Source organism: Astatotilapia calliptera, chromosome 6 (assembly GCF_964374335.1).
Source record: "Astatotilapia calliptera chromosome 6, fAstCal68.1, whole genome shotgun sequence".
NCBI lineage: Eukaryota > Metazoa > Chordata > Actinopteri > Cichliformes > Cichlidae > Astatotilapia > Astatotilapia calliptera.
In genome coordinates, this window is record NC_137427.1 from 8,086,764 (window position 1) to 8,110,238 (window position 23,475).

At 40.7% G+C, this 23,475-nt stretch overlaps 2 protein-coding genes and 1 long non-coding RNA gene across 15 annotated transcripts in view; 1 reads left to right on the forward strand and 2 right to left on the reverse strand.

Moving 5' to 3' along the window:
* Nucleotides 1-14,673, reverse strand: part of rgs12b (regulator of G protein signaling 12b) — a 44,092-nt gene extending 29,419 nt beyond the window's left edge. For all 8 annotated transcript variants that reach the window (XM_080302705.1, XM_026169954.2, XM_080302704.1 and 5 more), the window contains exons 1-5: nucleotides 14,520-14,673; nucleotides 12,203-13,498; nucleotides 11,832-12,071; nucleotides 10,607-11,581; nucleotides 5,256-5,375 (exon numbers count right to left, since the gene is read on the reverse strand). In XM_080302705.1, the coding sequence (XP_080158831.1) occupies nucleotides 5,256-5,375; nucleotides 10,607-11,581; nucleotides 11,832-12,071; nucleotides 12,203-13,264 (2,397 nt within the window). In that variant the 5' untranslated portion in view covers nucleotides 13,265-13,498; nucleotides 14,520-14,673. The remainder of the gene's footprint in view (nucleotides 1-5,255; nucleotides 5,376-10,606; nucleotides 11,582-11,831; nucleotides 12,072-12,202; nucleotides 13,499-14,519) is intronic.
* On the forward strand, nucleotides 14,434-19,008 carry LOC145429376 (uncharacterized). The gene is made up of 2 exons (XR_013909612.1): nucleotides 14,434-14,575; nucleotides 18,783-19,008. It is a non-coding gene; the product is annotated as an uncharacterized LOC145429376 (long non-coding RNA).
* Nucleotides 17,226-23,475, reverse strand: part of htt (huntingtin) — a 29,879-nt gene continuing 23,629 nt past the window's right edge. For 4 of the 6 annotated variants that reach the window (XM_026169968.2, XM_026169964.2, XM_026169962.2 and 1 more), the window contains 6 exons: nucleotides 23,012-23,126; nucleotides 22,339-22,552; nucleotides 20,421-20,634; nucleotides 20,075-20,237; nucleotides 19,458-19,618; nucleotides 17,226-18,992 (listed from right to left, as the gene is read on the reverse strand). In XM_026169968.2, the coding sequence (XP_026025753.2) occupies nucleotides 18,779-18,992; nucleotides 19,458-19,618; nucleotides 20,075-20,237; nucleotides 20,421-20,634; nucleotides 22,339-22,552; nucleotides 23,012-23,126 (1,081 nt within the window). In that variant the 3' untranslated portion in view covers nucleotides 17,226-18,778. The remainder of the gene's footprint in view (nucleotides 18,993-19,457; nucleotides 19,619-20,074; nucleotides 20,238-20,420; nucleotides 20,635-22,338; nucleotides 22,553-23,011; nucleotides 23,127-23,475) is intronic. The other 2 variants (XM_026169967.2, XM_080302702.1) reach the window with 1 other exon arrangement.

Here is a 23,475-nt window from a genome sequence, read left to right on the forward strand (position 1 = left end):
CTGCTGGTTTTCCTCCACTTGGCCCAGGGGTGAAGACTGAGAATAAAGCAACACCTCGCTCACACTGATCACTGATAAAAAAGTCAAATGCATTCAGATTCAGTCTACTGCAGAACAGGATGTTTTCTCATTTAAAATCTATACATAAAGTGTTCTGTCAAAAACACATTCTGGTGCAATTTGAATAGAAAGATAGAGTTAGATTTTTGGACAACTACATGAAGTTCATTTTACAGTTCAGAGCTTTTATGTTTGGAAACTCCACCTGTACTCGACCAGCATTACACATAAAGTACACCAACTTCATGTGTTAGTACAGGAGACGAGGCATGTGGCCCTTTTACTGATACAAATTTGGGATGGGTAACTGATTCTTTAGACTTACTTAAACGTGTGTAGTGTCAATAGCAACCTTGTAACTAACTGATCATCAGAAACTGTGACCACCTGTATAAAAGCAGAGATTTTGATAGTCTAGGGCATTCAAATGTGTGTTAACACAATACCACAGTCACCTAACACCTGTAACACCTAAAGCTTGGCCAACAAACAGCAAAATAACCTCCAACACATCAGCAAATCTATAACAGAATGGATGAAAATTAAGAACCAAGGTGCTGCAGTTGCCCATTTAAAGTCCAGACCTCAACCTCACTGAAATGCTTGGATGACCCTTTAAAAAAAGCTGTGCATAAACAAATGCCTGCAACCTGAAAGAAATGAAGCACTTATAAAGGAGAGTGGGCCAAAATTCTCCCACACTGATGTGAAAGTCTGATACAAACATACAGAATACAATTACTTCAAGTTATTGCCACTAAAGGTGGCTTTACATGCCACTGGGTGCATTTTACAGAGGATAGTATTGAGTCCTTTGACCGCTATTTTTTCATAACAAGCATTTTTTGTGGCTCTATACAGATTTTTCCCAAAACGGCTCTTTTGATAAACATTAGTAGTAAACATTAGTAAATGCTGCTGTCAACCCCTGAAGCCTCTGAAAACAGCTGTATAATATACTCTGTAGGGATAAAGGAAGCTTTCCAAAATGTGATACATTAACCCTAATCATGTCACCAAGGGTGAGTCTTGTTTCAACAGATAACCTGCATTACAAGCAGGGCGTGGAGTTTGAAAGTAGTGGGAAAGAAAAACCCGGAGAAGGTCTAATGAAAAATGGTAGTTGCGTTTTTTTACATTCCAGTATAAAATTGTTAAACAAATAGAGGTCACTTCTTATTCCTAGCTTTGATTAATTTTGATGTTTTTATGAAGCATTTTATAATTTTGTGTTCATCAGCCAGATGTTATAGACACAAAAACAACATCTAAAAGGATGATAAATTAAAGTAACTAACATGTTTGGTCATAAAAGGCATTTCAAGTCTAGACCAATAATAAATGTTAATACATTTTGAGCACTGAGTCTTTGCTACGACAAGTAAATCACGCTCTATGTAAGCTAAGATTTTAATTCATCTATGTTATAGTTAAGCACAAGGATTAAACCAAAAGCAAGACTTGATGATGCCTTATCCTTATAAAGATAAAGTTAATATGTGGCTTTATTCTAACTATGCTTAATAATAAATTTAATAGCAATAGCACTTTCTTCTGCTTCATTGGTGATCATTTGCTGAAACAAATATAGATAATGCTAATGTCTTAAATGTAATAGAACACTAAAAAAGACAAAAACCACATACATTAAACTGAAATAGCCATCTGTCAAGAAATGTCCATCTATTAAATGCCCAGTGTTCAGAATTGCATATAGGATATAAATAAAGTTTTAAAAGAAACACTGTAGTTTCCTCTGTAAAACTGCATTCTAACTTCAGTTAGAGTTATATTGAGATTTCAGGAGACTTGCATGCATTCTACTTAAATGACCAAGTCTACAAATTAAATAAACAATTGTAAGTAATGCAGAAAAATGCTGACAAAACAAATAGAAGACATTTCAATATTTTGCTATGTACACTTGATGATATATACTTGTCATTTGAAATACCCAAATTTTACAATACCTTTATAATATGCATTAAAAACTGGCCTGAGCTAACAGATAATAAAGCTCTTCATTTTATTTTATTAGGAAGCATCAAAATGATTTAATATTACAGCACCAGTTACTTCTTAGATTTAATAACACTCCCTGTTTTTGTGCCACTGGGATTTTGCTGGACCTGTCTTCAAGCTCAACACTGCACAGTGGAGAAAAATCTCACCTTCTTCCAACTATAGTTTTCTTTCAGCTCATTGTGCAAACAGCCACAAACGGCCCATTGTGAGAATTGCTTGGTGTTTGTGCATTTATTCTGAAACATTTCTTGTGACCGTTGTTAACTAAGTTCAATCGAGTACACTGCAGATTTCAAACCTCCAGGACCAGTTAAAAATGATGTGTTTGCTTTGAAATGGTTGACTCAGTTAGAGTTAGGTAGCTCTTTTTTTCTTGGTTGGTGATGGTCTCTAAAATAGCTCTCTGTGGTTTTAAACATTAGTATTCTGAAACAAAGGTCTGTGTGTACTATTCAACACGTTCTTTAGCGTCTGTATGTGTGTGAGCGTATCTGTATATGTCTAAGAAGACAAAGAAGTTAAATGCCTAACTAAAGTCCCACTAGGAGCCTGACACACTGAAGTCTGCAACTTGTGTGTGGGTGCTGCGCGACTGCGTAATAGTTAGGCTCTAGAATCAGATCTGTCACAAGACAAGAAGGGAACTAAGAGGCAGACTGCAGGTTTCCACCAATAGCAGTTCTCCCAATGTTAAAGAAGGTGATCCAGAGCTGCACCAAAACTGTTCGTCTTTCATCCACCTCTCTGCCAAGCTTAATCACATTCTTTACTGGCAGACAAACAAATGGACAAATGACACTAGTAAAATCATATTTCTCCCCCTGACAGATGAATACGAAACGAGCCTCAAACTCTGTCTTTTATTTCTGCTAAACGAGCCACAAACGCGCCTGCTCACACAGTCTGAAAGCAGCTCGAGCAGCACATCTAACAAGATCTCTGATAGTTGTGTGTGTGTGTGTGTGTGTGTGTGTGTAAATATGCTTGTGTGTCACCGATTTAAAGCTGGCATTTGTTTGTGTATTTTCATGCACAGCTCTTCCTGCATGTGTGTATATACACTGTGCATTTGTGTGTGCATTTGTATGTGTGTGTGCTTTTGTGTTGAGGCCGCACTAACGAGGGGAATGTCAGCTTGTTGCTCATCAGAGCTCGTTAGAAGTGCAGGCTAACACTTAGAACCCCATTACCCCCCACCATCGTCACCACACAAACACACACATACACACACACACACACTCCAATCTCTCTCTCTCCTTCCCCCTCGACACAACACAAAGCCCTCTCTGTTTGTGGACATTACTGCATGTGCAGCGAGTGAAAAAGGCCTAACGACCGGAAGAAAAAGGTGGAATAGAGAGAGTGGGAGGATGAAGGGGTGAAGAAGAAAAAGAAGAAAAAGAAGAAGAGAGGAGCCCTGCCATTGGAAGCTCTGGCAATGGGACATCTACCCCTGTGAAGCTCATACAACAGTTGCCAACTCAAGTAGCAGAAATTCTACACTGCTTCCAATATCATCCTTGATTGTGTATGGTTTTTACATCGTAATCTGCTCTCAAGAGCCTGTAGGTGACGTTTGGACTTTCCATTTCGAATGCAAATTAAATATAGTTTGAAATGAACCTGAATAATAAAAGTGTGAAGTTAATTTGAAGGCTCCAAGTGTCTACTAATAGACTTTCGCTTTGAGGAATTCGATTCATTCAAAAGATTTTTCTCATTAAAAAAAAAAGAAAAAAAAAAAGAAAAAAACCACACACACACAGCAGCTTTAATTTAGCTAAATAATGGTCTCACTGTTTAAAATACAAGTCCTCCACCTTAACTGCAGGCCCGGGACCTCTGCGGTATTTAACTCCCAGTCGTTTTCCCTCTTTCTCCCATGCTTCCTGTTGCCATCTACTGTGCTGTCCAATAAAGGGAAAAATGCCAAAAATGTCTGTTTAAAAAAAAACTATCACCACTGATGCAACAGTGTGGGATTTGCTTATCTGCTCCCACGGTACCCCAGTCACCACTAAACGGCGGAAACATTAAGCTGTCCTCTGATCTCTATCTTAGAGCCAAAGCTACTGTTAAGAATTTTGGTGGAGGCAGCAGGACTCTACCGTGGTCTTGGCAACCTTCACGCAGACACACGTAGAGACAAGTCATGATGACAGCAACACTCTTTTACACTGTTATCACCAGGACAGTTTTATGATTCGCTTCCAGAAATGGAATTTCATAATAAAATCCCACCTTAAGTTATACGAACACAACCTAATACAAGTAATAATAAGTCTTTGTATCTTTCCCATCTAAGTCCAAAAATAGCAATTGCTGATTTTCTCTGTATTAAATCCTGTAAATAGGGATATTGTTGGGCAAAACTCATGGCTTTCAAATGACTGGATACTAGGTCATTTCTTGAAGCTAAAAGAAGCGCAAAAGGCTAATTCTTGCAACAGTGTAGCAGTGCTGCTATTTTCGCAGTTTATATTTAAGAAAACAAACAAAAGAAAATCATTAACTTGTCCCTATGACAGAACAGAAGCTTGATTTCTTTTTCTTGGAGAAATGTAAAGAGATCTTCTTCTGTTGCTTACTGGCCATCAGAGCTTTCAGAATCAACAATTTAAAAAAAAGCATATACAATCAGAATTTGATGGGGTCTAAGTGTCCTTACTTACACTCCTTGTGAACTTGGTGAAGCTCTGGAAACTTTTAGGTGGTAAAAAGCTAGAGATTGCTGGTGTGTGTGTTATTTTGACTATAGATCCCTCTAACTTTTTTATGTAATGTAATGGAACCAGGCTCTTATTTTCTCTTAGGGAGGGGAACAAATTAATGTTTCTGCTTTATGTTTATTTGAAATATACCGATGCATCTTTGTGGTGTTACATTTTTAAAATTAATAAAAACAAGTGAGTACAAAAGATGGCTCTGTTCTTTACTGTCTATGTTGCCATGGTGATATGAGAAGATGTATCAGCTTGATGCATCATGTGAGCATGTATGGAGTGCATGAGCTACTCTTACTAGAGACAGAGGCAACACCTGAGCCTCAAACATGACAGTAACACAGTAGCCAGTCTGACCTTAAATATTGCAGTAATGTGCATTACTTGTTGGTACACTTGTGTTGGAAAAGGTCCACGCATATAGATTGTGTGTTGTATATATGCTACCTCAAGATCATCCAGGGAGCGGGCCAAGCTGAGACGTTTGGAGCGTCCAAAGGAGCGCCTAGCTGAGGAGCGCTGCTGGAGAGGTGGGAATCCCATGGTCAAACCTCGGAAACGACCGCCCTGGATAGAAAAGAAACACACCATCAGTTTACATTCATATTGTAGACATTTTATTAACTAAAAAAATCTTTGTAAGCATGTCCATCTGTTCTTGCCCCATCTCAACAACTGTTTATTAGATCTACTTAAAACTTGGCTGGTCTATTGCTGGCACTCAAGAGTAATTGCAGTGCAAAATACGAGTTTATTTGGATGACTGATTCTCATATTTTTGACAAAAGCTGCTCTTTGTTTTACTCTTTCGCCATCAGTAACCGCTGCCTGCTCCACTCTGTGCGTAGGACGAGCTTACGGTGGAGATGTTAAGGGTTAGCGCTAATCCTAACAACAACCAAGGCCTAACTTTATTTAAATATTCTATTCTGCTTCCTGGTTTATTTAACGTTTAGATTTGCTTCGTGCATTCTTACTGTACTTGCTTTAGCTCTCAGTTCCTAGCAGCTTTAGAGTTTCAGTGTTCCATCACCCTGTGTCCTTTGTATTTAAGTTCATGTGTCTGTATTCCCCATTTAGGTTTTGCACTTCCTGCTTTATTTCCTGCGTTAGTTGTTCCTTGTGCTTTGCTTTTAGATTGCATCTTTGTCTCATCTCTTGTGATTCAGTTAAACCATTTCTCGTTCTCCCAGCTGTCTGCACTTCCCCTAATCGCCCTTATGTGTATATGTAGTTGCTGTATTCCCTTTGTCAGAGTGTTTCTTTATAGTTTATAGTGTTCCTCTTTTGGACTTTTGTTTGTCTTTTGGATTACTGCTAACATGCTTATAATAAACAGCTCACTTTAAGTTTATCATTGCCTACCTCCACATATTTGCACTTGGGTCCTCTACACGACAATCAGTCTGCATTTCCTTTAGAGTATGAGAGCACCAGTGGCTAAAGCAGCACGCACACATAGACTGGCTTTCTTCACAGCCTCATTGTGAACTGGCACAATCACAAGCACACGTACACATTCAAGGAAACTATCTTCATATTTGTCATCTGTAAACTATTCAGCAAAAGTCCTGAATCACCTCTTTTTTCTTTATATTTTGTTTCAGAGGAGCCAGACTTTCTGGTATTTGGTCTAGTCAAGGGCTTATATGCATATGAAAATAAAGTGTCTGTGTCTGCCACCACATTCTGCAACCACTTCACATTCACTGTCGAGTTTCTGGAGCTCTATTGATGTAAATGAACGCCATTCTTCAAAAAAAGATGCTCCCTCAACTCTTTTTATGTTTTGTTTTTTGTTACATCTTCCAGTGGGTTGAAATTTGGTGACTACAAAGATTAAATCATGATTTACTATTTTTTAACTCAAACTATTAAGTAACCCCTCACATTTTTGGGGGGGATGAGGGCAATCTCATCCTGCAAGAGACCATCCCATTAAGATTAACAAGCAGTTTCATTGTAGGGTAAAGGTGATCAAGCGGAACAACCTTGTATCACTGTGCAGTGACCCTTTCCTTTGAAAAGAACATGTGGACACTAACTAGGCCAACAAAATACCTCTTATAGAATAACAGAGCTCATATAGTGACTAACCATTCAGGTTTTTACCCTAACACGACACACAAATAATGGTGAAATATTAGCACTAGTGTCCTATTCTTATTCATGAGAAATTTCACCACAGTTGATAGATGGCAAATATACTTTGTAGGTGACTGGAGGACAGTTTAATAAAAAAAAAAAAAGATCATCATTATTATTATCACAGATTACTACTGTATGTAATCATTATCATCTGTTAGTTAACCAACTATGATATGTATTCTGTCAAAGATAAAAGGGAAAGAATGTCAGTTTATCTACAGTTTACATCAAATCTTCCGAATGATATAATAATATTAGATTTCCTTTGTTTTTTGGCTGAACTTTAATTGGGTTAATCAGAAAATTTCACTGAAATTCCTTCCATGATGTGACCTGAGGCATAAGTGGGCAGGCTGCATACCACATGGGCACTAACGGCCTAAGCACCAAATCTCCAGGTCAGATTGCAGCTAGTTGGCCTACTCATTGCATCTCAGTCTTCTACATTTTCTTTCTATATTTCCTGACTCTTACTATCTTTAACAATATAAACTTTAAAATAAAATGTAAAAAAAATATGCAGCACTCTAGATTTCATTCATCCAGTAAAAATATATCTGTGATTTCAGCTCTGTTGTTCCAGCCGTCATAACGGACTAAACCTTCCTAAGGAGCTCAGCACTACTAATGATAACTATAAAAGGGCACAAAACATTTGTATTACCAACATACACCATATTCTAAACTGCCATATTACATACAGTAATAAAAAGTGGGTTTTTTGGCTCCCTAAATCGGCACTCAGTCATTGAACGTTTAAGAAACCCAACCGTGTCTGCACATGCACGGGTTGCTGTTTTTGAACTAAATGTTAAATTCCACATGTTACACGGAGGCGTGTGCAATCCTGTGATTTTGCATGCAATACCAGAGAGCATGTGAGTCAAATGCACAGCCACAGAGGTAATACAGAGACACGCAGGTACACACAAACAGTACTAGCAGAACTCCTCTTGAGCAGCATGATGTGCTTTTGCAGTTTACTGTAGCATATTTCACTGACATCCCTACTAAGTGTAGTTCCATGTAGTATTTATTATACCAAGGATACTTAAAATTGTATAGTGTTCATAGGAACACTACATTGGAAACCCACCAATTAGTGGAATAAAGTTAAAACAGCCAAGCTGTTGCACTATGCCATAAACTGCCGCCTAAAAATAACCACATCAGGGTCGTGAACATTTATTATCCAAAGCCATTAGACAATAACGTAACCACTCTGAGTGCTGTTAAAGAGGAGAGGAAATTAGTGCTGTTTTGCCTTCACAAGTGTACAATTAACCTTTTAACAACTGTTGCTCTTTAATCCTTTGAGAACAACAATATTCTGCCTTCTTTCTCTTCTCTTACAAATTGCATCCGTCTACTTTTCTAGTATTATAAGAGGACGCACACAATCAGTGGCCCTGTGTTGATTAATGAGTAATTAGCCAGTGCTGACAGGCTTCAAATGCAGGTAGAATCTGACTGGCTGCTTAGGAGCAGGTCTCCTCTGCATTTCATCATGCGATGACCAGTGGTGTTGCCTGGATACTGAGTCACTTCTGCATTTGTGTGTGTGCGCGCATGTGTGTCAGACAATGCAGATTTGAACACTTAATGGCATATGCAGACACAATCATTCTCACAGGACCTCTGTATAACCAGTGAGATTAATCCAAGTTTCACTTGTAACTGCAAGAGAGCTTAAAGCCAACAAAAAGGGGGATTTTTGGAGAAGCTGAGATTTAGGTTGAAAGGGAAATGATAAAGTGTCGATCTGACTCACTGGTGCTGTGGTTGTTTTGGGCGTGGTTGCGCCAGAGCCTTTCCAGAGAGAAGAGAATGTGAAACGACTAAATTTTAGTGGAAAATCCACAGCCTTTATCTGCGTAGCTGATCTTGACGCCCTCTCCCTCATACGCACACTCATAAACAAACAGATGCGCTTCATGTTTACAACAGCACTGCTATCAACATAAAAATAACAAAAGCAAAACCAGACACATGTCCTGTAAAAACAATAACAATGTGAACAAGTATAATTTGAGCTTAAAATAAAAACCTAAAACATCCCAAAATATAGATTGTTTTGTTTATGAATTATAGTAAACAGCAAACTGACTGATATTTTTCAGTCCTTTTCTACCTTAACAAACAGCTCGCTTTTCATTTAAGCTCTAATTCGTGTACACTCACTAGGTCACATTTATCAATATTCAACTGTTTGTTTTTAAATCTAACAATCCAACACAAACTTATTGTAGTAGTATTTTCTGTTACTGAGTCAATCATAATCATAGATGAACAGATTTTTATCAAAAAGTCGTGAAAGACTTTAAAAAGAACTGATTTTTCTTTTTTTTTTCTCGATTTTAGCTAAAATAAGTCTGCAGAGGTTTAGTTAGTGAAACAGTGCCACCATGTGTCAAATATTAAGAGTCAATTAATGTTAACGCCTTACTATGTTACATGCAATAGTTAACAAGAAAAATGAAAACAACAACAGTCTTACACAACTGTATCTGTTTTGTTTTTTGTTTTGTTTTTTGGCTTACCATAATCACCACAGTATCCAAAACTCTGCTTCTCCAGTCCGAGGACATGGTTCATATCCACCTTCCTGCCTCTGTCTTAAACACTTACTCTGGTTGTCCCTTAGAGTCCCTGGGACACTGTTTTCTAAGATATCTGTTGGAGGAAGTCCCAGCCTCCTTTAGTATCAAAACAACTATCTTCTGTACGTTAATATAATAATACGCAACATGTAGATGTAGGCAGGCATAAGTGGCTGTTTTCTATATTCGTGCATGAGCATTTCTGTTCACAAGCTGATTAGTACTTATGGAATCTAGTCAGGCTGGATATGCAGTATTGTACCTTTTCCTCTTTGCATTTCCTTGTCATTTTCTGAAAACAATGATCAGCCCATCTACTATATATATATATATATATATATATATATATATATATATATATACCAACCATAAAAACAGGAAGTGTATTTTCATACAACAATGCAACCAAGCTATTTTTAAAATTATGCCAAATAGATAAGAGGATACTACACAATTACTTCACTAAACCTTAAACCTGCTCTGCTGTTATGCTGTTAATGCCATTACAGTGGAAAACAGGTGGTTTTCAGGTGAAGGCAGCTATCTGGCTAATGCATAATAAATGATCTGATACTGGAGCAGTGAGGGATAAATAACATATCAATCCACTTGCACTAAGTCTAGGGATAGAGCCAGCTGGGTGCTGTAATTATCCAGTGACTTTCAAAACAAGTTAAAAGTTTTGTATCAAAGTGAAATGATACTTTGATCACAGAAGGAGTGAAATTCTAGGCCTTGAGAAAACGATGCCCACGTGGATTTATAGCCTCAATAAACTGTCGTTTTGAACAGACTCTACACAGAATAAATTTCAACAACAGAGATGTGCGATGGGGGATGCCAGCTGCATACTGGGCTTCTCATCTCGCGGTCAGTTTTAACACAACTCTCCCAAAACCTACAAACTGACACTACACAGCACTTCAGGGAATATCAAAAAGTTATATGACGGATTTGGTTATGTAAATAAAATGAATAAAGTTACACAAAATAACTGTTTATCCAGAATTTTACTAAATGTAATACTTTTAAAACTTTCTTAAAACATACCTTTTTCTCTCCCTCCTTGACATTCCCTCCTCGTTTCTTCTCTTTTTCACTTCTCTCGGCTCCTGTCCGCTCCCTGTCTCCTGTACCAAATAACTTCTTAGCCCACTCATCTTTCTGAACAGCCAGCCGGTGGGTGTGGGGATGTGACAGAGGTGGAGGCTGGCTCCCTCCAGGTGGTGGCAGGTGGTCTCCAGGCACCAGCGGGGCGCGATAGCGGTCGGCTGGGATCTTATTCATCGGTGGGGGCAGGGTGCTGCAGTTGGCAGATGACCATCCGTCAGTGGATTCTGCGTAGGATTCCTGATCGCTGCTGAGGCCCTGGAGGTGGCTGTGGTGGTGCTGCTGACGCCAGTCTCTCAACACATGGACTGGTAGCCACCTCTGCGGTTCCACCCCTACTGCTCCTCCAGCCCCTCTCCATTCTCCTCCCCCAACAGCTCCTCCCCGCTTCCCTGATGAGTAGTGGTGTGGGTTGACCCCTCGTGAGTGCCTGACAGGGACATCAGGGTGAGATAAGGGGAGAGGGTGAGGAAGATCAGCCAGGTGGGGGTCATTACGATAATGGCCATTTCTCAGCGTTGGAGGAGGTGGATGAGAAGCTGCTGCTCCCAGAGTGGGACTCCAAGCCTGCTGCGATGACGGTGGGCTGTCCCAGTGGCGCGGCCCAGAGACGTGGTTGTGATTTGGAGGACCTCCAAGGTCAACTAAAAGCACTCTGTTGCTCTTTTCCTCTGGTAAAAAGTTGCCAATCCCACTATCGCTGTTGCTACTGGTGCTGTGGTTTTGCTGGGCATCGTTGTCTGGGTCATGGAAAGCACGGGCGCGAACCCCTTCGATGTTGTCTCCCATGTCCCGGTAAAGGACAGAAACAAACTGGAGGAGAGGCTGAGAGCTGGGTGGGAATTCCAAGCAGCCACCTGTGTCTGGGTCAGGGGTACACTCAAAGCCAAACCTCCTGGCAACACCCAGATGGACCTGAGGAAGTAACAGTTACTGAGAGTTTGTCCTAATGCAATACAGAAAAAGTAGCTGCTAATAAATCTTTGGCTTACAACCATCGCTTCGACTAGAACAAATTAGGTTCACCAGATTTAAGATATATGAGTAACTTCTTGAGTACTTGATCACTGTGTTGTAATATTACCCATGCCATTAAAAAACAAAACAAAAAAAACAGACATTCTGCAGATATTTCCTTCCCATCAGTTTAAATTGTAACGCTTACTTGGTGGTGACACAGATCTGGGTCCACAATAAACACATGACAAGAAGTCCTTAAACTCCCCTCGTCATCTCGTGCAATGCTGAAGTGCCTATCATCATGGTCGTCTGTAGCTTGCATCGTTACCAGTCCGAAGAATCGCCGGTCATCGGGACAACATGCACTGAAGGCTAGTTTTTCTGCAGGATAGGTGGCCAGGACCTGACCTCTGTCACTGCACAGACGCACACTGTCATGCATAACCTGGTAGGATATAATTAATGCATGTTACCAAACTTGATACCAGGGAAAATATGGTTAACAATAATAACACAATCACATTAAAATTAACACAAGGGAAAAAAAAGAAGAAGAAAAAAAACCTCCACTCGCACCTTCATGAGGACCAATGAATGAATCTTTTGCTCAGCCCGGAGGCGCCTCATGCTCCCTCTGATGGCCTGCAGACTGTCACTTTCTAGATTTGTGCCTGTGGAGGCGAGCTCAATGGAGCCCAGATAGCCAACAATCATTCCCACATTGAGGATACCCTCACTGGGCTCTAGGCCCAAGTCGCCACCATCTCCATCATCAACATCCTGCTCTTCATGGTGTTGAAGGTGGAGATGCCGAAAGTCTGATTCTAGGAAGACCGAATCATCATTCAGAACTTGGGCCATCTCCTCTTCAGAGAGCAGGTTTGGGTTGCTCTGGGAACGTGAGGAATTCCGATATGCTGGGAATTCGGAATCAGACAGTGGACGTGGCTTTGACGAGGACGTACTTACTCCAGGTCTCTCTTTGTCTGAGCTGCTGGAGGAGTGGCTGGAGTTCTCAAAGATCATGTTAAAAATTCCTCCAGACTGCAGCTCTGCCACCACCTTCTCTGCCCGGTTGATGCCCAGCTGCTTAGTGTCCAGTTTGGGTTTGTACCAGCCTCCACGGGCTCCACAGCCTGACCTGCTGTTGTTGTTATTGTTAACACTGTTATCACAGAATCCATCCAACTCATCATCACTGGAGCATGAGTCCAGGTAGGATGCCGCCATTGTGTTGCTGCTATGGTGACGACCGCCGGCAGAGCGTTGGTGGTGTCGCCTGTGACGTTCTCCCTCAGCGATTACTAGTTTCAAAACACCAGAGCAGCGTCCGATCAGTTTGACCACATCTTCGTGTGATGCCTTGGAGACGTTGATGTCATTCACAGAGAGGATGTAGTCCCCGGAGCGCAACCCCACATAGTCAGCAGGGCTTCCTTTCAGGATACAGCTAAGGACACAAGGGCTTTGGCCTGACAGCGTAAAGCCATACCCTGTTCTCCCTCTTGCTACCTCCACAGCCCGTATACAACCCTGCTGAGACTGAGGGAAGTTCAGACCGCTGCCACCGATGGGGCGCCTTTTGCATGACACATCCATTTGCCTGGACATTGTGCCAGGAAATTTTCTCTTGTCCATTTATTCAGTGAGTTTCAATTTACATTTGTCATTGTAGGTCCCTAATCTCTACTAAAGCAAGAACGCAGCGTGCCTCCAACGTCTTCTCGTCAAGCAGCCCTGGCGTCAGATTGCTACGAAAAATGAGCAGCAGTTCAAAATGCAGCAGGTGGGTGAGAACCCAAGCCTCAGCCTTGGCACCACCTTGCTAGGCCTCCCATCCTGGTGTCACCATCTTTTCTCCGGGCAGGTTACCTAAAGTACAAAAGAACAGAACCAAATCAATCATGACCGATTTCTTAACCCTAACATGCTTAACATGTGGGCTTCTACACCAAATGCTCTTGGGCCCGTGTAAAGTGTTCTATCAGATCACTGGAAGTTGGGAGGACACAGCCACACCTATAAAGTCACCAGTTCTGTCAGGTCTACAGAGACCCAGCCCAGCACACCTGTGCTGTGCAAAAACTTCACAACTTTCTCCTTTTTTCCCCCCAAACAACTTTCGCTTTTGTTTACGTTAAATAAAAGCTCAGTGTGATAAATGTGAGCACATATGTTTTAACTCTTGTTAGAAGGACACTGACATTAGCTGGGACTAGCTGACGCGTTACCGTTAGTTTAGTTAGCTGTGCATGCTAGCAGAGTTATCCCTGCTTGAACAGTGCTGTGAGTTAACACCCCAAACAGCGCGTTTATTACTTTACGCTGAGAAACGCATGCTTCTTCTCAGCTTATGGAGTTACTGTAAGTTTTCTCTTTTTTTTTCTTGCCGTGACTCGCTGTTCAAAAGCGCATCCACCCGTGCTTAAACTGTAGTCCCGCCCCTCGATTTCCAGATCTTTGGAATGTCGGTGCGTAACCGTGGCAACGGCGGCGTACACAAACTTTCCCATCTTGTCATTGGCTACTCCAGTTGTCAATCGGATAGCGAACAGTTATGCGGACAAATTGACAAAAGTTAGATAGAGAAATCACAAATAATAAAAAAAAAGTACTAACGGTAGACGATTCCACAGGTGTCAGAAACGCAGCGGGAGAGCGAACTCTGCAGCTGCTAGCTTGTTTAATCACGGGGAGTTTTATTGGAAGCACAGCAAATTATCTGTGTCTTTATAAGCAGAAAACAGCACGAAGCGAAAACAGCTGGCTGAAGTGGTTGTTAAAAAAAAAGTAGGGATGGCTAAGTAAGAGGTGGATGCAGGTCTTTTTCATGTTCCGACAAAGATGTTTGGAGCAGACGGTTCACTCAACACGAGATTAACATCTGACTTACTTGTCGGTGTCCGGCGGTGATGCTCCCCGAGAAGTTTCCATAGTTGCGTAGCTAAGGTTAGTTGGGTAAACTCAGGGGCGATGGGTAAACAAAAGAAAAGGCTGCACCATCTGGCGAAGTAGCCTTAAGAGGAGGAGGACTGGAGGAGAGGGAGGTGTGTTTAGAGTGGGCAGCGGAGGAGGGTGTACAGATGATTGGAGGGGGGACTTTTAACAGCCGAAATGATACAGAATTAAAGTTCACCAACTTCGTAGCCATGTCATTTCATGTAAAAGTGCGATCCAGTTGATTGAACTAAACCAAAACCCGCAATATTGTGCAATTTGAACTAAACCAGCCAGAAATCTGCAAAAGTGTGGAGAAGTGTGCAATAAGCTAACATCCAAATGCGTTCTAAACTGGAACAAGTTATAGTTCACTAAACTTAAACAAATAAAAGCTAAGGGTGGGTGTGGAGGGTGGAGGGGAGTGCACTCAGGATGTCTACATTTTAGAATCAACTGTCTTCACAAAGCACTGTATTTTTATTTTTTAACCCAGAATTTATTAAATATTTAGCCTAAAAAGTATCCTGCTTATTAGTAATTAAATTTGAAGTTTAACAATGAATCCACCAATTTAAAAAAAAAAGAAAAAAGATTACACATATAAAAGTATAATAGCTCTGACTGGAACAACTGGTTATAGCACACCAGACTTGTTGCTTTAATGCTTTAGGCTTAATCACATCTCAGTGTGGCTCCACTGATGTGCAAAAAGAAATGCCAAAAGAAGCCCCATCAGTTGTCAGCTACTACTCTTTCAGATGATGTGATGTAAACTTCAGCTATAAGAAGCATCTACAGTTGCTTAACACCTGTGCCATCCTGATTTCAGTGCTTCACAAACCATATGGCAGCTGCCTAGTAATCCTGCTAATATCTTTTAATCAGGAACACCCATCTTAATGATGCTGTAAAATAAGAGCATGCTTTCATACAGTGTGGTCTATAAAAAGGAATTTTACTGCCTAGCTGAGAAAAGGAAATTGTACAAAATGTGATAACTTGACCGTGTAATCGGTCAGTTAGTTTTACGGTGTGGACCTTCACATGAGCACATCTCTCAGTTACTTGTGTCCCCAGATTGGCTTGACCGCTTTGTGGTTAATTGAAGTTGGCTGGCAACAGCTTGTTCTATCTGGATAAGACGAGGACGAGGCAGAGCATTTTAAACGTCTGTCACCCAACAGGTTGATCGTGTTAGAGACAGACACACAAGGGGTCCTGTGGGTACAAAGCAGCCATGATTGTAATATTGTTATTTGCAAACACAGAGTACCTTTAGCTGGTTTACAGTCAGAGTTGTCATCCGTGACTTACAGCTCTCACTCAGCAAATCAAATCTCAGAACGGGGTTACATGTTTAAATAATTTATTTCTACAACAGATCATATGCAGTGATTAATCTCTTTGAAATATTAAAATTAACAAATACACAATCTCTTCCAGTCATATTTCTACAGGCAAATGTAAATAAAAGAGGGGAACAAAAAAAAAAAAAAAAAAAAAAAAGATGTGGACACTTCAGGTTCTTTCAAAGATCCTGCCTGAAGAAAATGTAAAGAAAAGCATTTCATTTTCAGTCTACCACCTTTAGAATCAGGATTATGGGAAGTCGTTGCCAAATTTGTTTCAAAGCACGATTCTCAGCTTTATCAGTGACTACAATATTTTCTGAACGATTTATTCCTAATGTGGAACAAAATAAAGCCTTCACTAGAAGCGTTAAATCAGAGTAACATGAGCTTTGTTGACAGCCCCAAAGCCCATCTCCCCAAATCACAAAAGACCTCTGCATAATCGCATTATCCCCAGCAGGGGTCCCCTGCTCTTTTCCTTCCAGAGACTAGCTGAAAAATCTACATTTTATCAACCGCATTTTTGAGTTTTCTTTAAACGTCGAAAGTAGTGTGTAGATTAGAAAAAGACTTTTCCCATCATCTTTAATTACTTTCTCCCCACCCCAAGAATTCGAAATGACTTTGAAAGCAGGACTCATTTAGGCTCCTTTAATCTGCTTCAGCGAGGCCTCACATTGGAATTTCAACAGCTGCAGAGGACTCTGTCATTCATTGTGTGAATACATTATTTTCTCATGATCAAAGGAAACCAGTCACCAGCTTTAAGACTGGTGAGCGGTTACACATTTAGCATACAAATCACTGTGATGTTTACTTTTAATGTACTGCAGCACTCATTGCGTATAAAGAAAGCGTCTAACATCAACATCAAAAGAACTTTCTTTTTTCTCTTAGTTTTTTTTGTTTTTTTTAAGTGCCATGTGTATTTAATATTCTGCACAAAGACAATGAATAATGAAGTATTTACTGCTCTAACTGAGACGAAACAATATTTTAAAGCTCAACAAAAAACAGACAAAGAACTCCTGCTGTGACGTGGCACCGCTATGCTACACTTCCTCATCTGTTGATTTGTCAAAGCTGCTGTTGGTCGCTAAGGTTACAAGGCTCCCTTTGGATTGTGTTGCATCTCTTCCACACAAGTCAACCGTACCCATGGAAATACAGTATTAAAGACAGAAAGAAAATAGCCATAATGCTAAGCATGCTTTCAAGCTTTCAGTGTATAAGACAAACATATTCAGTCTTTTATCTAAGGCAAGTGTATGTACAGAGTAACAAAGCCCAGCACACTCCCAGGCAGCTCGAGGTCAAGTCTTTAATAAAACACTAGAAGCTTGCAGCTTTCCGCATTCTGACGATTCTTCGCTAATTTTTCATTTTCTTCTGTGCTCGTGCGCGTTGGGACAAAAGAAAATGGCATCACATTATCTTACCGTCTAAGTCCTATCGTTTTTACAGTTCTCATTTCATCATGCACCATGGCTTTTATGTTGCTATACAATTACTTTTTACAAGATATGAAGGTGACTATTTTACGAGGACTGTAAATCACTTCCAGTCTTATTACAACAATAATATAGTCACATCTTACATCCTGAGAATTAACAAAGGTACAAGAAAAAGACAGGTGGAATCATTCAGGTGCACTGAGGAGCAAACAAGACTGCAATGAAAACCAACAAAACAACAACAACAAAAAGACTAGACAGACGTAAGCAAGGTAATAAAAATCAAAAGGGAATCTTTTGCCCCCTCTGCTACTAGTTAAAAAAAAGGAAAGAAATGAAGACAACATCACTGCAATTTTGATAATTTTGGTATTTTTCCATGCTTGACAGTTTCCGCTGTTATGTCAGTGCAGATATATGGAAATGTGGCCGAGCGCTGGTTATAAGTTAGGTACGTTTTTTTCCCCTCCCTTACAAACAAAATCCATAAACACCTTCTGCTGGGACAAATTAAAACTGCAAAACCAATCCCCTAAAAGGGAAAAAGACCCCCCCCCCCCCAAAAAAAAAATAAACAGATGCACACACAAAAAACAAACAAAAAAAAAAAAACTATGGCTATTGGTGCTCATTCTTCCACCTAAAATATTTTTCTATTTAACTAAAGTGTGTGAATGACCACAAATAACTTAAACACATAAAGAAATGTACTCATCGACTTCAAGCAGGTGTTTCTGACTTTTACGTGTCAGCCCATTGTCAGCATCCTAACCAGACCTTAAGCACATGACTCACTGAAAAATAGATGCACTGAAACTTTAAATACTTTTCTATTTTTGTTTACTTTACTAACATCACAATACTCAATCCCCACAAGTTCCCACAGGAAAATAAACTCATCCAATTCTTTATTTGATGATCGTCATCTTCATGGGCTTTTTTTTTTTTTTTTACTAAATATCTCAAAAGGTGCTGAAAGGGAAGTGCTGAAGGTGCAGTCATGTCTCAAGGATTCATCTGAGGGGCCCGTTTGGGTTGTTGGGTGCAATCTCCACACAGATACAGAAGCTTGCTGTTCCTCGTCAGAGAATGCTCCTTTTACATTTAAACACACAGCCTAATATTGAATTCAGGTTGGGGTTTTTTTGTTTTTTTCCTCAACCTTTTAATACTCGCTCCACTGAATTTGTTGCCGTGGGTTCAGTAGTTCTACTTATCTCATTATCATTGAAAGGGCAAAAAGGGATGAAGCTACAGTAGTTTTTTCCTAATAAAACATTCTGTTCTTACCCTTAGTCACAATTCATCCAGGAATTATAAATAGAGATCTAATTTCTCACCCTACCACACCTCACTTGAAACCACTTTTCTCCGTGTGCTTCCATGCCCTTCTCTGTCTGTTGCCCTCAGAGTGATGTATCCTGATGGACTGACTGCAGACAGCCCAGCAGCTGGTAATAAGGGCTGCCTGGCGAGGCCACAGTCTCAAATACAGACTGGAAAGCTCTGCGGTCCAGCTCCTCGTCAATCTGATGCCGGTAGAAATCCATGGCCACCAGGCAGAACAGGTTAACATCCACCACCTCACTGGAGCCCATTCGGCTGATCACGTGTGGCAGTCTGGTTAAAAGCGGGTGGGTTAAGGACAACAGATCACACTGTCTGCAAGCATCAGCTAAGTTGTGCTGCATTCACGCGTGTGTGTGTAAAATATAGAAACTCTGAGTATATCAGAGTTTCTGATGGTAGTGAAAATGTTCTAAATATAATTATACAATGATTATTTTATGAGGCTTAAATCTATTAAACTGCTGATCATGCTGTCATTTCTCCTATCTCCTGCCCCCAATGCAGGTAACAAAACGACTGTGGATCAGAAGCTCACAAAAAGAAGCTAAACTATAATTATTTGATCACAGTTCACAGAGTAAACTGTTTTACTAAAACATTAGAAATAATTAAAGTAAAGCGTTGTTACAAATCACTGCAACACTGAGACATCAGCTGCTGCTGCTTCTACCACCACCCAGCCACTCCGGTCCAGTCTCCTGCTTGTGAGATCTTTTACGTGGTATGTAAGGATACAGTGCTGAGATCCACTGGGAGGTGGAAGCAGACACAAAGAAGCAGGAGAGGCTCCACATGGCCATGGCCACTGGTGTCCTCTGAGTGAAGTTGGACAATGACAGGAGCACCCAGTCTCGCACCATAGAAGACTGGCCTGTAGCGTGGAGTGTCTGGAAAACCTGCATATGAGAGCACAGGAATAGGAAATTTTTAAAAAGTTGGCGTTCTGTTACATTTCCAGCATGAAGTGGTTTTTGAAATCTGTGTCTGTAAATTACAAAGATCTGAAATAAAGAATGAGTATGCAAGATTTATACTTTATAATGAAAGGTTAACTTTTCAATATAATGCATCCTTGACTCATTGCTCTCACTCGAATTCAAGTGTTACTAACTGCGCTGAAATCTACCTTGATTTACATTTTTGGGAAAATAACAAGAACTCACTGTATTTGTTCCAGTGTGATTTTGTAAATAGGACAATGGGATGTGAAAAACAGTTATAGTGCAGCACTTGTGTGACCAAAGAAATAAATTAAACAACTAAAAGCCTGATGTTCAAGATTTTCGTTTTTTAAAAATGTAAACATTTTGCTTGTTTTGTTGATGTGAATGTACTCGTGTTCTGCTGCTGACCTTGTAGACGACTGTCGCCATGAATTGCGGATAAGGCTGCTGATTAGACAGGAACTCTCCTATGACCTTGTTCATGACGTCCTGTGGCGGAAAGAAGTCATCCAGAAACTGTGGCAGAATCCTGGACACCACACGAGCCTCACTGGGTAAACCCTTCCTAATCCTACAAACAGGAAACACCAGAAGAAGAGCAAATCAAGATCAAGACTGATCAACAATCTGATCATTTTTTAAAGTAATAAACTAACAAAAGATTTTTTTTAAAGTTTCATCTTTCCAACTACAAAAGCTATTTGTATGATGGCAGGTGTGTGTGTGTGTGTGTCAGAGTGTAGCAGCAGTGTACCTGTCAAAGAGCACAGAGACCCTCTCCATGGCAACAATGATTGACTCGCTGTCTGGGGCCTGAGGATCAGAATGGGCGGGGCGGCTGGCAGGACTGGCTTTCTCCTTGCCTGAAGAGAAACCAACATGACCCGCCGTGACGCCCACCGCCTCCGATACAGCAGAGTCAACCTGACCTCTAACCCCTGTCACGTCTGAACCCGACGTAAGCACAGCTGAGAAGACGAGAAGGGGGGTGGCACCGGTTGAACCAGTGGGGCAAAGGTTAGAGCGGAAGTCGGGAAACTCATATCACAAGATTCAGATCAGAATTTTGTTCATCTCAAACAGAAAATTTGTTAATTTATGGGCGCTACTTTAAGTCAAATTACATTCTTAAGTTTTTTTCTGTAAGTGACTGGTGTTTAAATGATTTGAGGGAATTTAAATGCCATGCTTCCTGGGTACTCACTGCTGTGGCCCAAATGTGCTTCAGTTTGTACATACAGCACAGAGGGATATACAAAAATTTATTGAACCAGTTTACATTTTAAAGAGCTGGGGTTTTGTCAAGGAATTTGCTGGCTAGCCTAAGCAACAGAACTTCATATTAGTGTATTAGCATAAAGACGAGGGCACGCTAAGAGCTGGTAGAGTTAGTAAGGTCCAGCGTAAGGGTTAGAGGTAGGTATACCAGAAGTACAGTATGGATAACATCTATTACATGCAGGAAGCAAGCGGGTGTACAAGCGTTATGCTCAAAATGAAGTACTGCCAAGTTTTAAAATGCAGTTATGCTGTAATAGAGACATAATGAATGAAATCACTAACAAAAGGTATGCTGTGATTCTTAGTGAGAATGTGTTAGTAGTGGTAGCAAGTGTAAAGAGGCCACAGGTAAAGAGCACAATGCAAAACTGCTGGTGTATTTGTAATGATTCGGTTTCAGATAAGGGATGAAGTGAACCCAGTAAACATTTTAATTACAGAATTAGCGCTGCTGTTTTGGACACTAGAAACACGTTTTCTTTCACTCTACCTGAGCTCACTATCTCAGTAATAGCACCGCCTCTTTGCTCTTTACAGTGTTAAACAGACTCTTGCTCAACGTTACACTGTGCTAGCGTCATAATCACTGCTGCTGTGTTATCAGTGCTTTTGTTTAAAACTGGGGCCTGCGTGGGCTTAATGTTGTCGGACTCTTTATTCATACGTTGCTCCTAAATACATTTGTATCACGTTATCAACGTTTACATCATTTAACACATCAGCACGCTACTATGCCGTGCTTTAAATGAAGCATCGAAGCCCAAAAGGAATTTGTGTCATTATTCAAATTACTTGATGAATTGTTGCTGCCCTATTATATACATATACACAGACCACCAACAACAATACGAGGTGCTTGCTAAAGCAGCATGCACAGTCATTCATAAGTTTGTCAGTTAGCCATTTACTAGGCTTAGAGACAGCTATGCATTCCTCTCCACTTTTAGCCTATAGATTATTAATACTTGATCAATTAGATCCCTCTACATTCTTGTTTTCTAACTGACTATCGCAAAGGCAAATCATTTGTATGTGGGGTATGGGGTCTGACTCTTTGAGGGGGACAGTACACATTACATAATGTTAGTAAGAAGAGGGTCAAGGATTAGTCCGGAGGGATTAAATGGGGGGGGGAAAAGCTCACTGTGGCAAAGCATTTAAGTAAGAAACTTAAAGACCTGCAAGTTTATCTGTTTCTTTGAAAAGACCTGATGCAAAGTATTACATCAGAGTTAGCCAGCTAGCTTGATGCTATAGCAGGTTTGGAGTTGCTTGGGAATGCAGCGGCACTAACACCAGTCCTAATTGTGCATACCAGTGATTAAGCCAGGATGCCAGCAACACATTTTTGATGACGTTAAAGTTAGCAGTCATGTTAAAACCTTGCTTACCAGTATACATGCAGGTAAGCATGAGGCCCAGAGCAGCCATGGCTCTGTGTGGAGATGGCATGTTGACTCTATCCACGCTGAGTTTGACCAGCGCTTCACCGTCCATCCGTGACAACTGCTCTGACAGAAGGAGGCGCTCAAGACCACGAAGCACGCAGTGATAGATGATGGAGGGAGTGGAGTCCTCGCTGGCTGACACCATCACGCCACATAACTAGAAGACGAAGATGAGGAAGAAGACGTTATTAGAAAGTGCAAAAGATAAAGGACATATGGCACTAAATCAAAATACTTTTTTTCCCCTTCAAGATGCTTAAATATATATATTTTATGTTTTTGCTTTCATTTTATTGTGCAATATGTGAGCTTCCTGCAGCCATTTTCACTTCTGAACTCTGGACAGCATCAGGAGAATCAGATCAGGACACAGGAAGGAGGTCTGCTTCTTGTTCTCACTACAGGAAATACTCTGGTGTAAGCAAGGATGCTGCCTGGAGAGAGCGTGCAGGTGGCAGAATACATGACATCCTCTCAACAGAGGTCAATGTGCCACACAATTTCCTCCATGCTCACATGTGCAGTCAGACATCAGTCAGACTTTGTACTTCAGAGCTAGCAGGGTAAACATCATTTACTGCCCAGCTGTCAGATAATTTGATTTATTTTACTTTACCTGTATTATTCCAGCCATAAATTCAGCTCCCACATCTAAAGGATAGTTCTCCATCATGTAGAAAGCCACTGCACACATCACCAACACATGCTGCTGGTTATGCAGGTTCACACAGCTGCAGAATAGAGATGGGCGACACACAGCAAGTAGAAAAAAATCATTATAATTAAACAGAAAAATATACATTCCAGTGGCTACAGATGAATGCCAACATAACGTAAATGACAGCATAAAGTGTTAATAAGATGCTGGGCTAGAACAGCTTCAGTAACAACAATCTCTGTAACTCCAGAAGTGTTTCCGCAATGGTGAGAGTTCTAGCTAAAACGCAGGTCCAAAACATCCCATAGTTGGAAGACCTGCTGGCAGCAAATGCTACAGCGTGTGATTCATACCATTTCTATACTCCAACCTGTCAGTGATCCTAGAATGCCCCATTGTCATTCTGGAAGACAACACACACG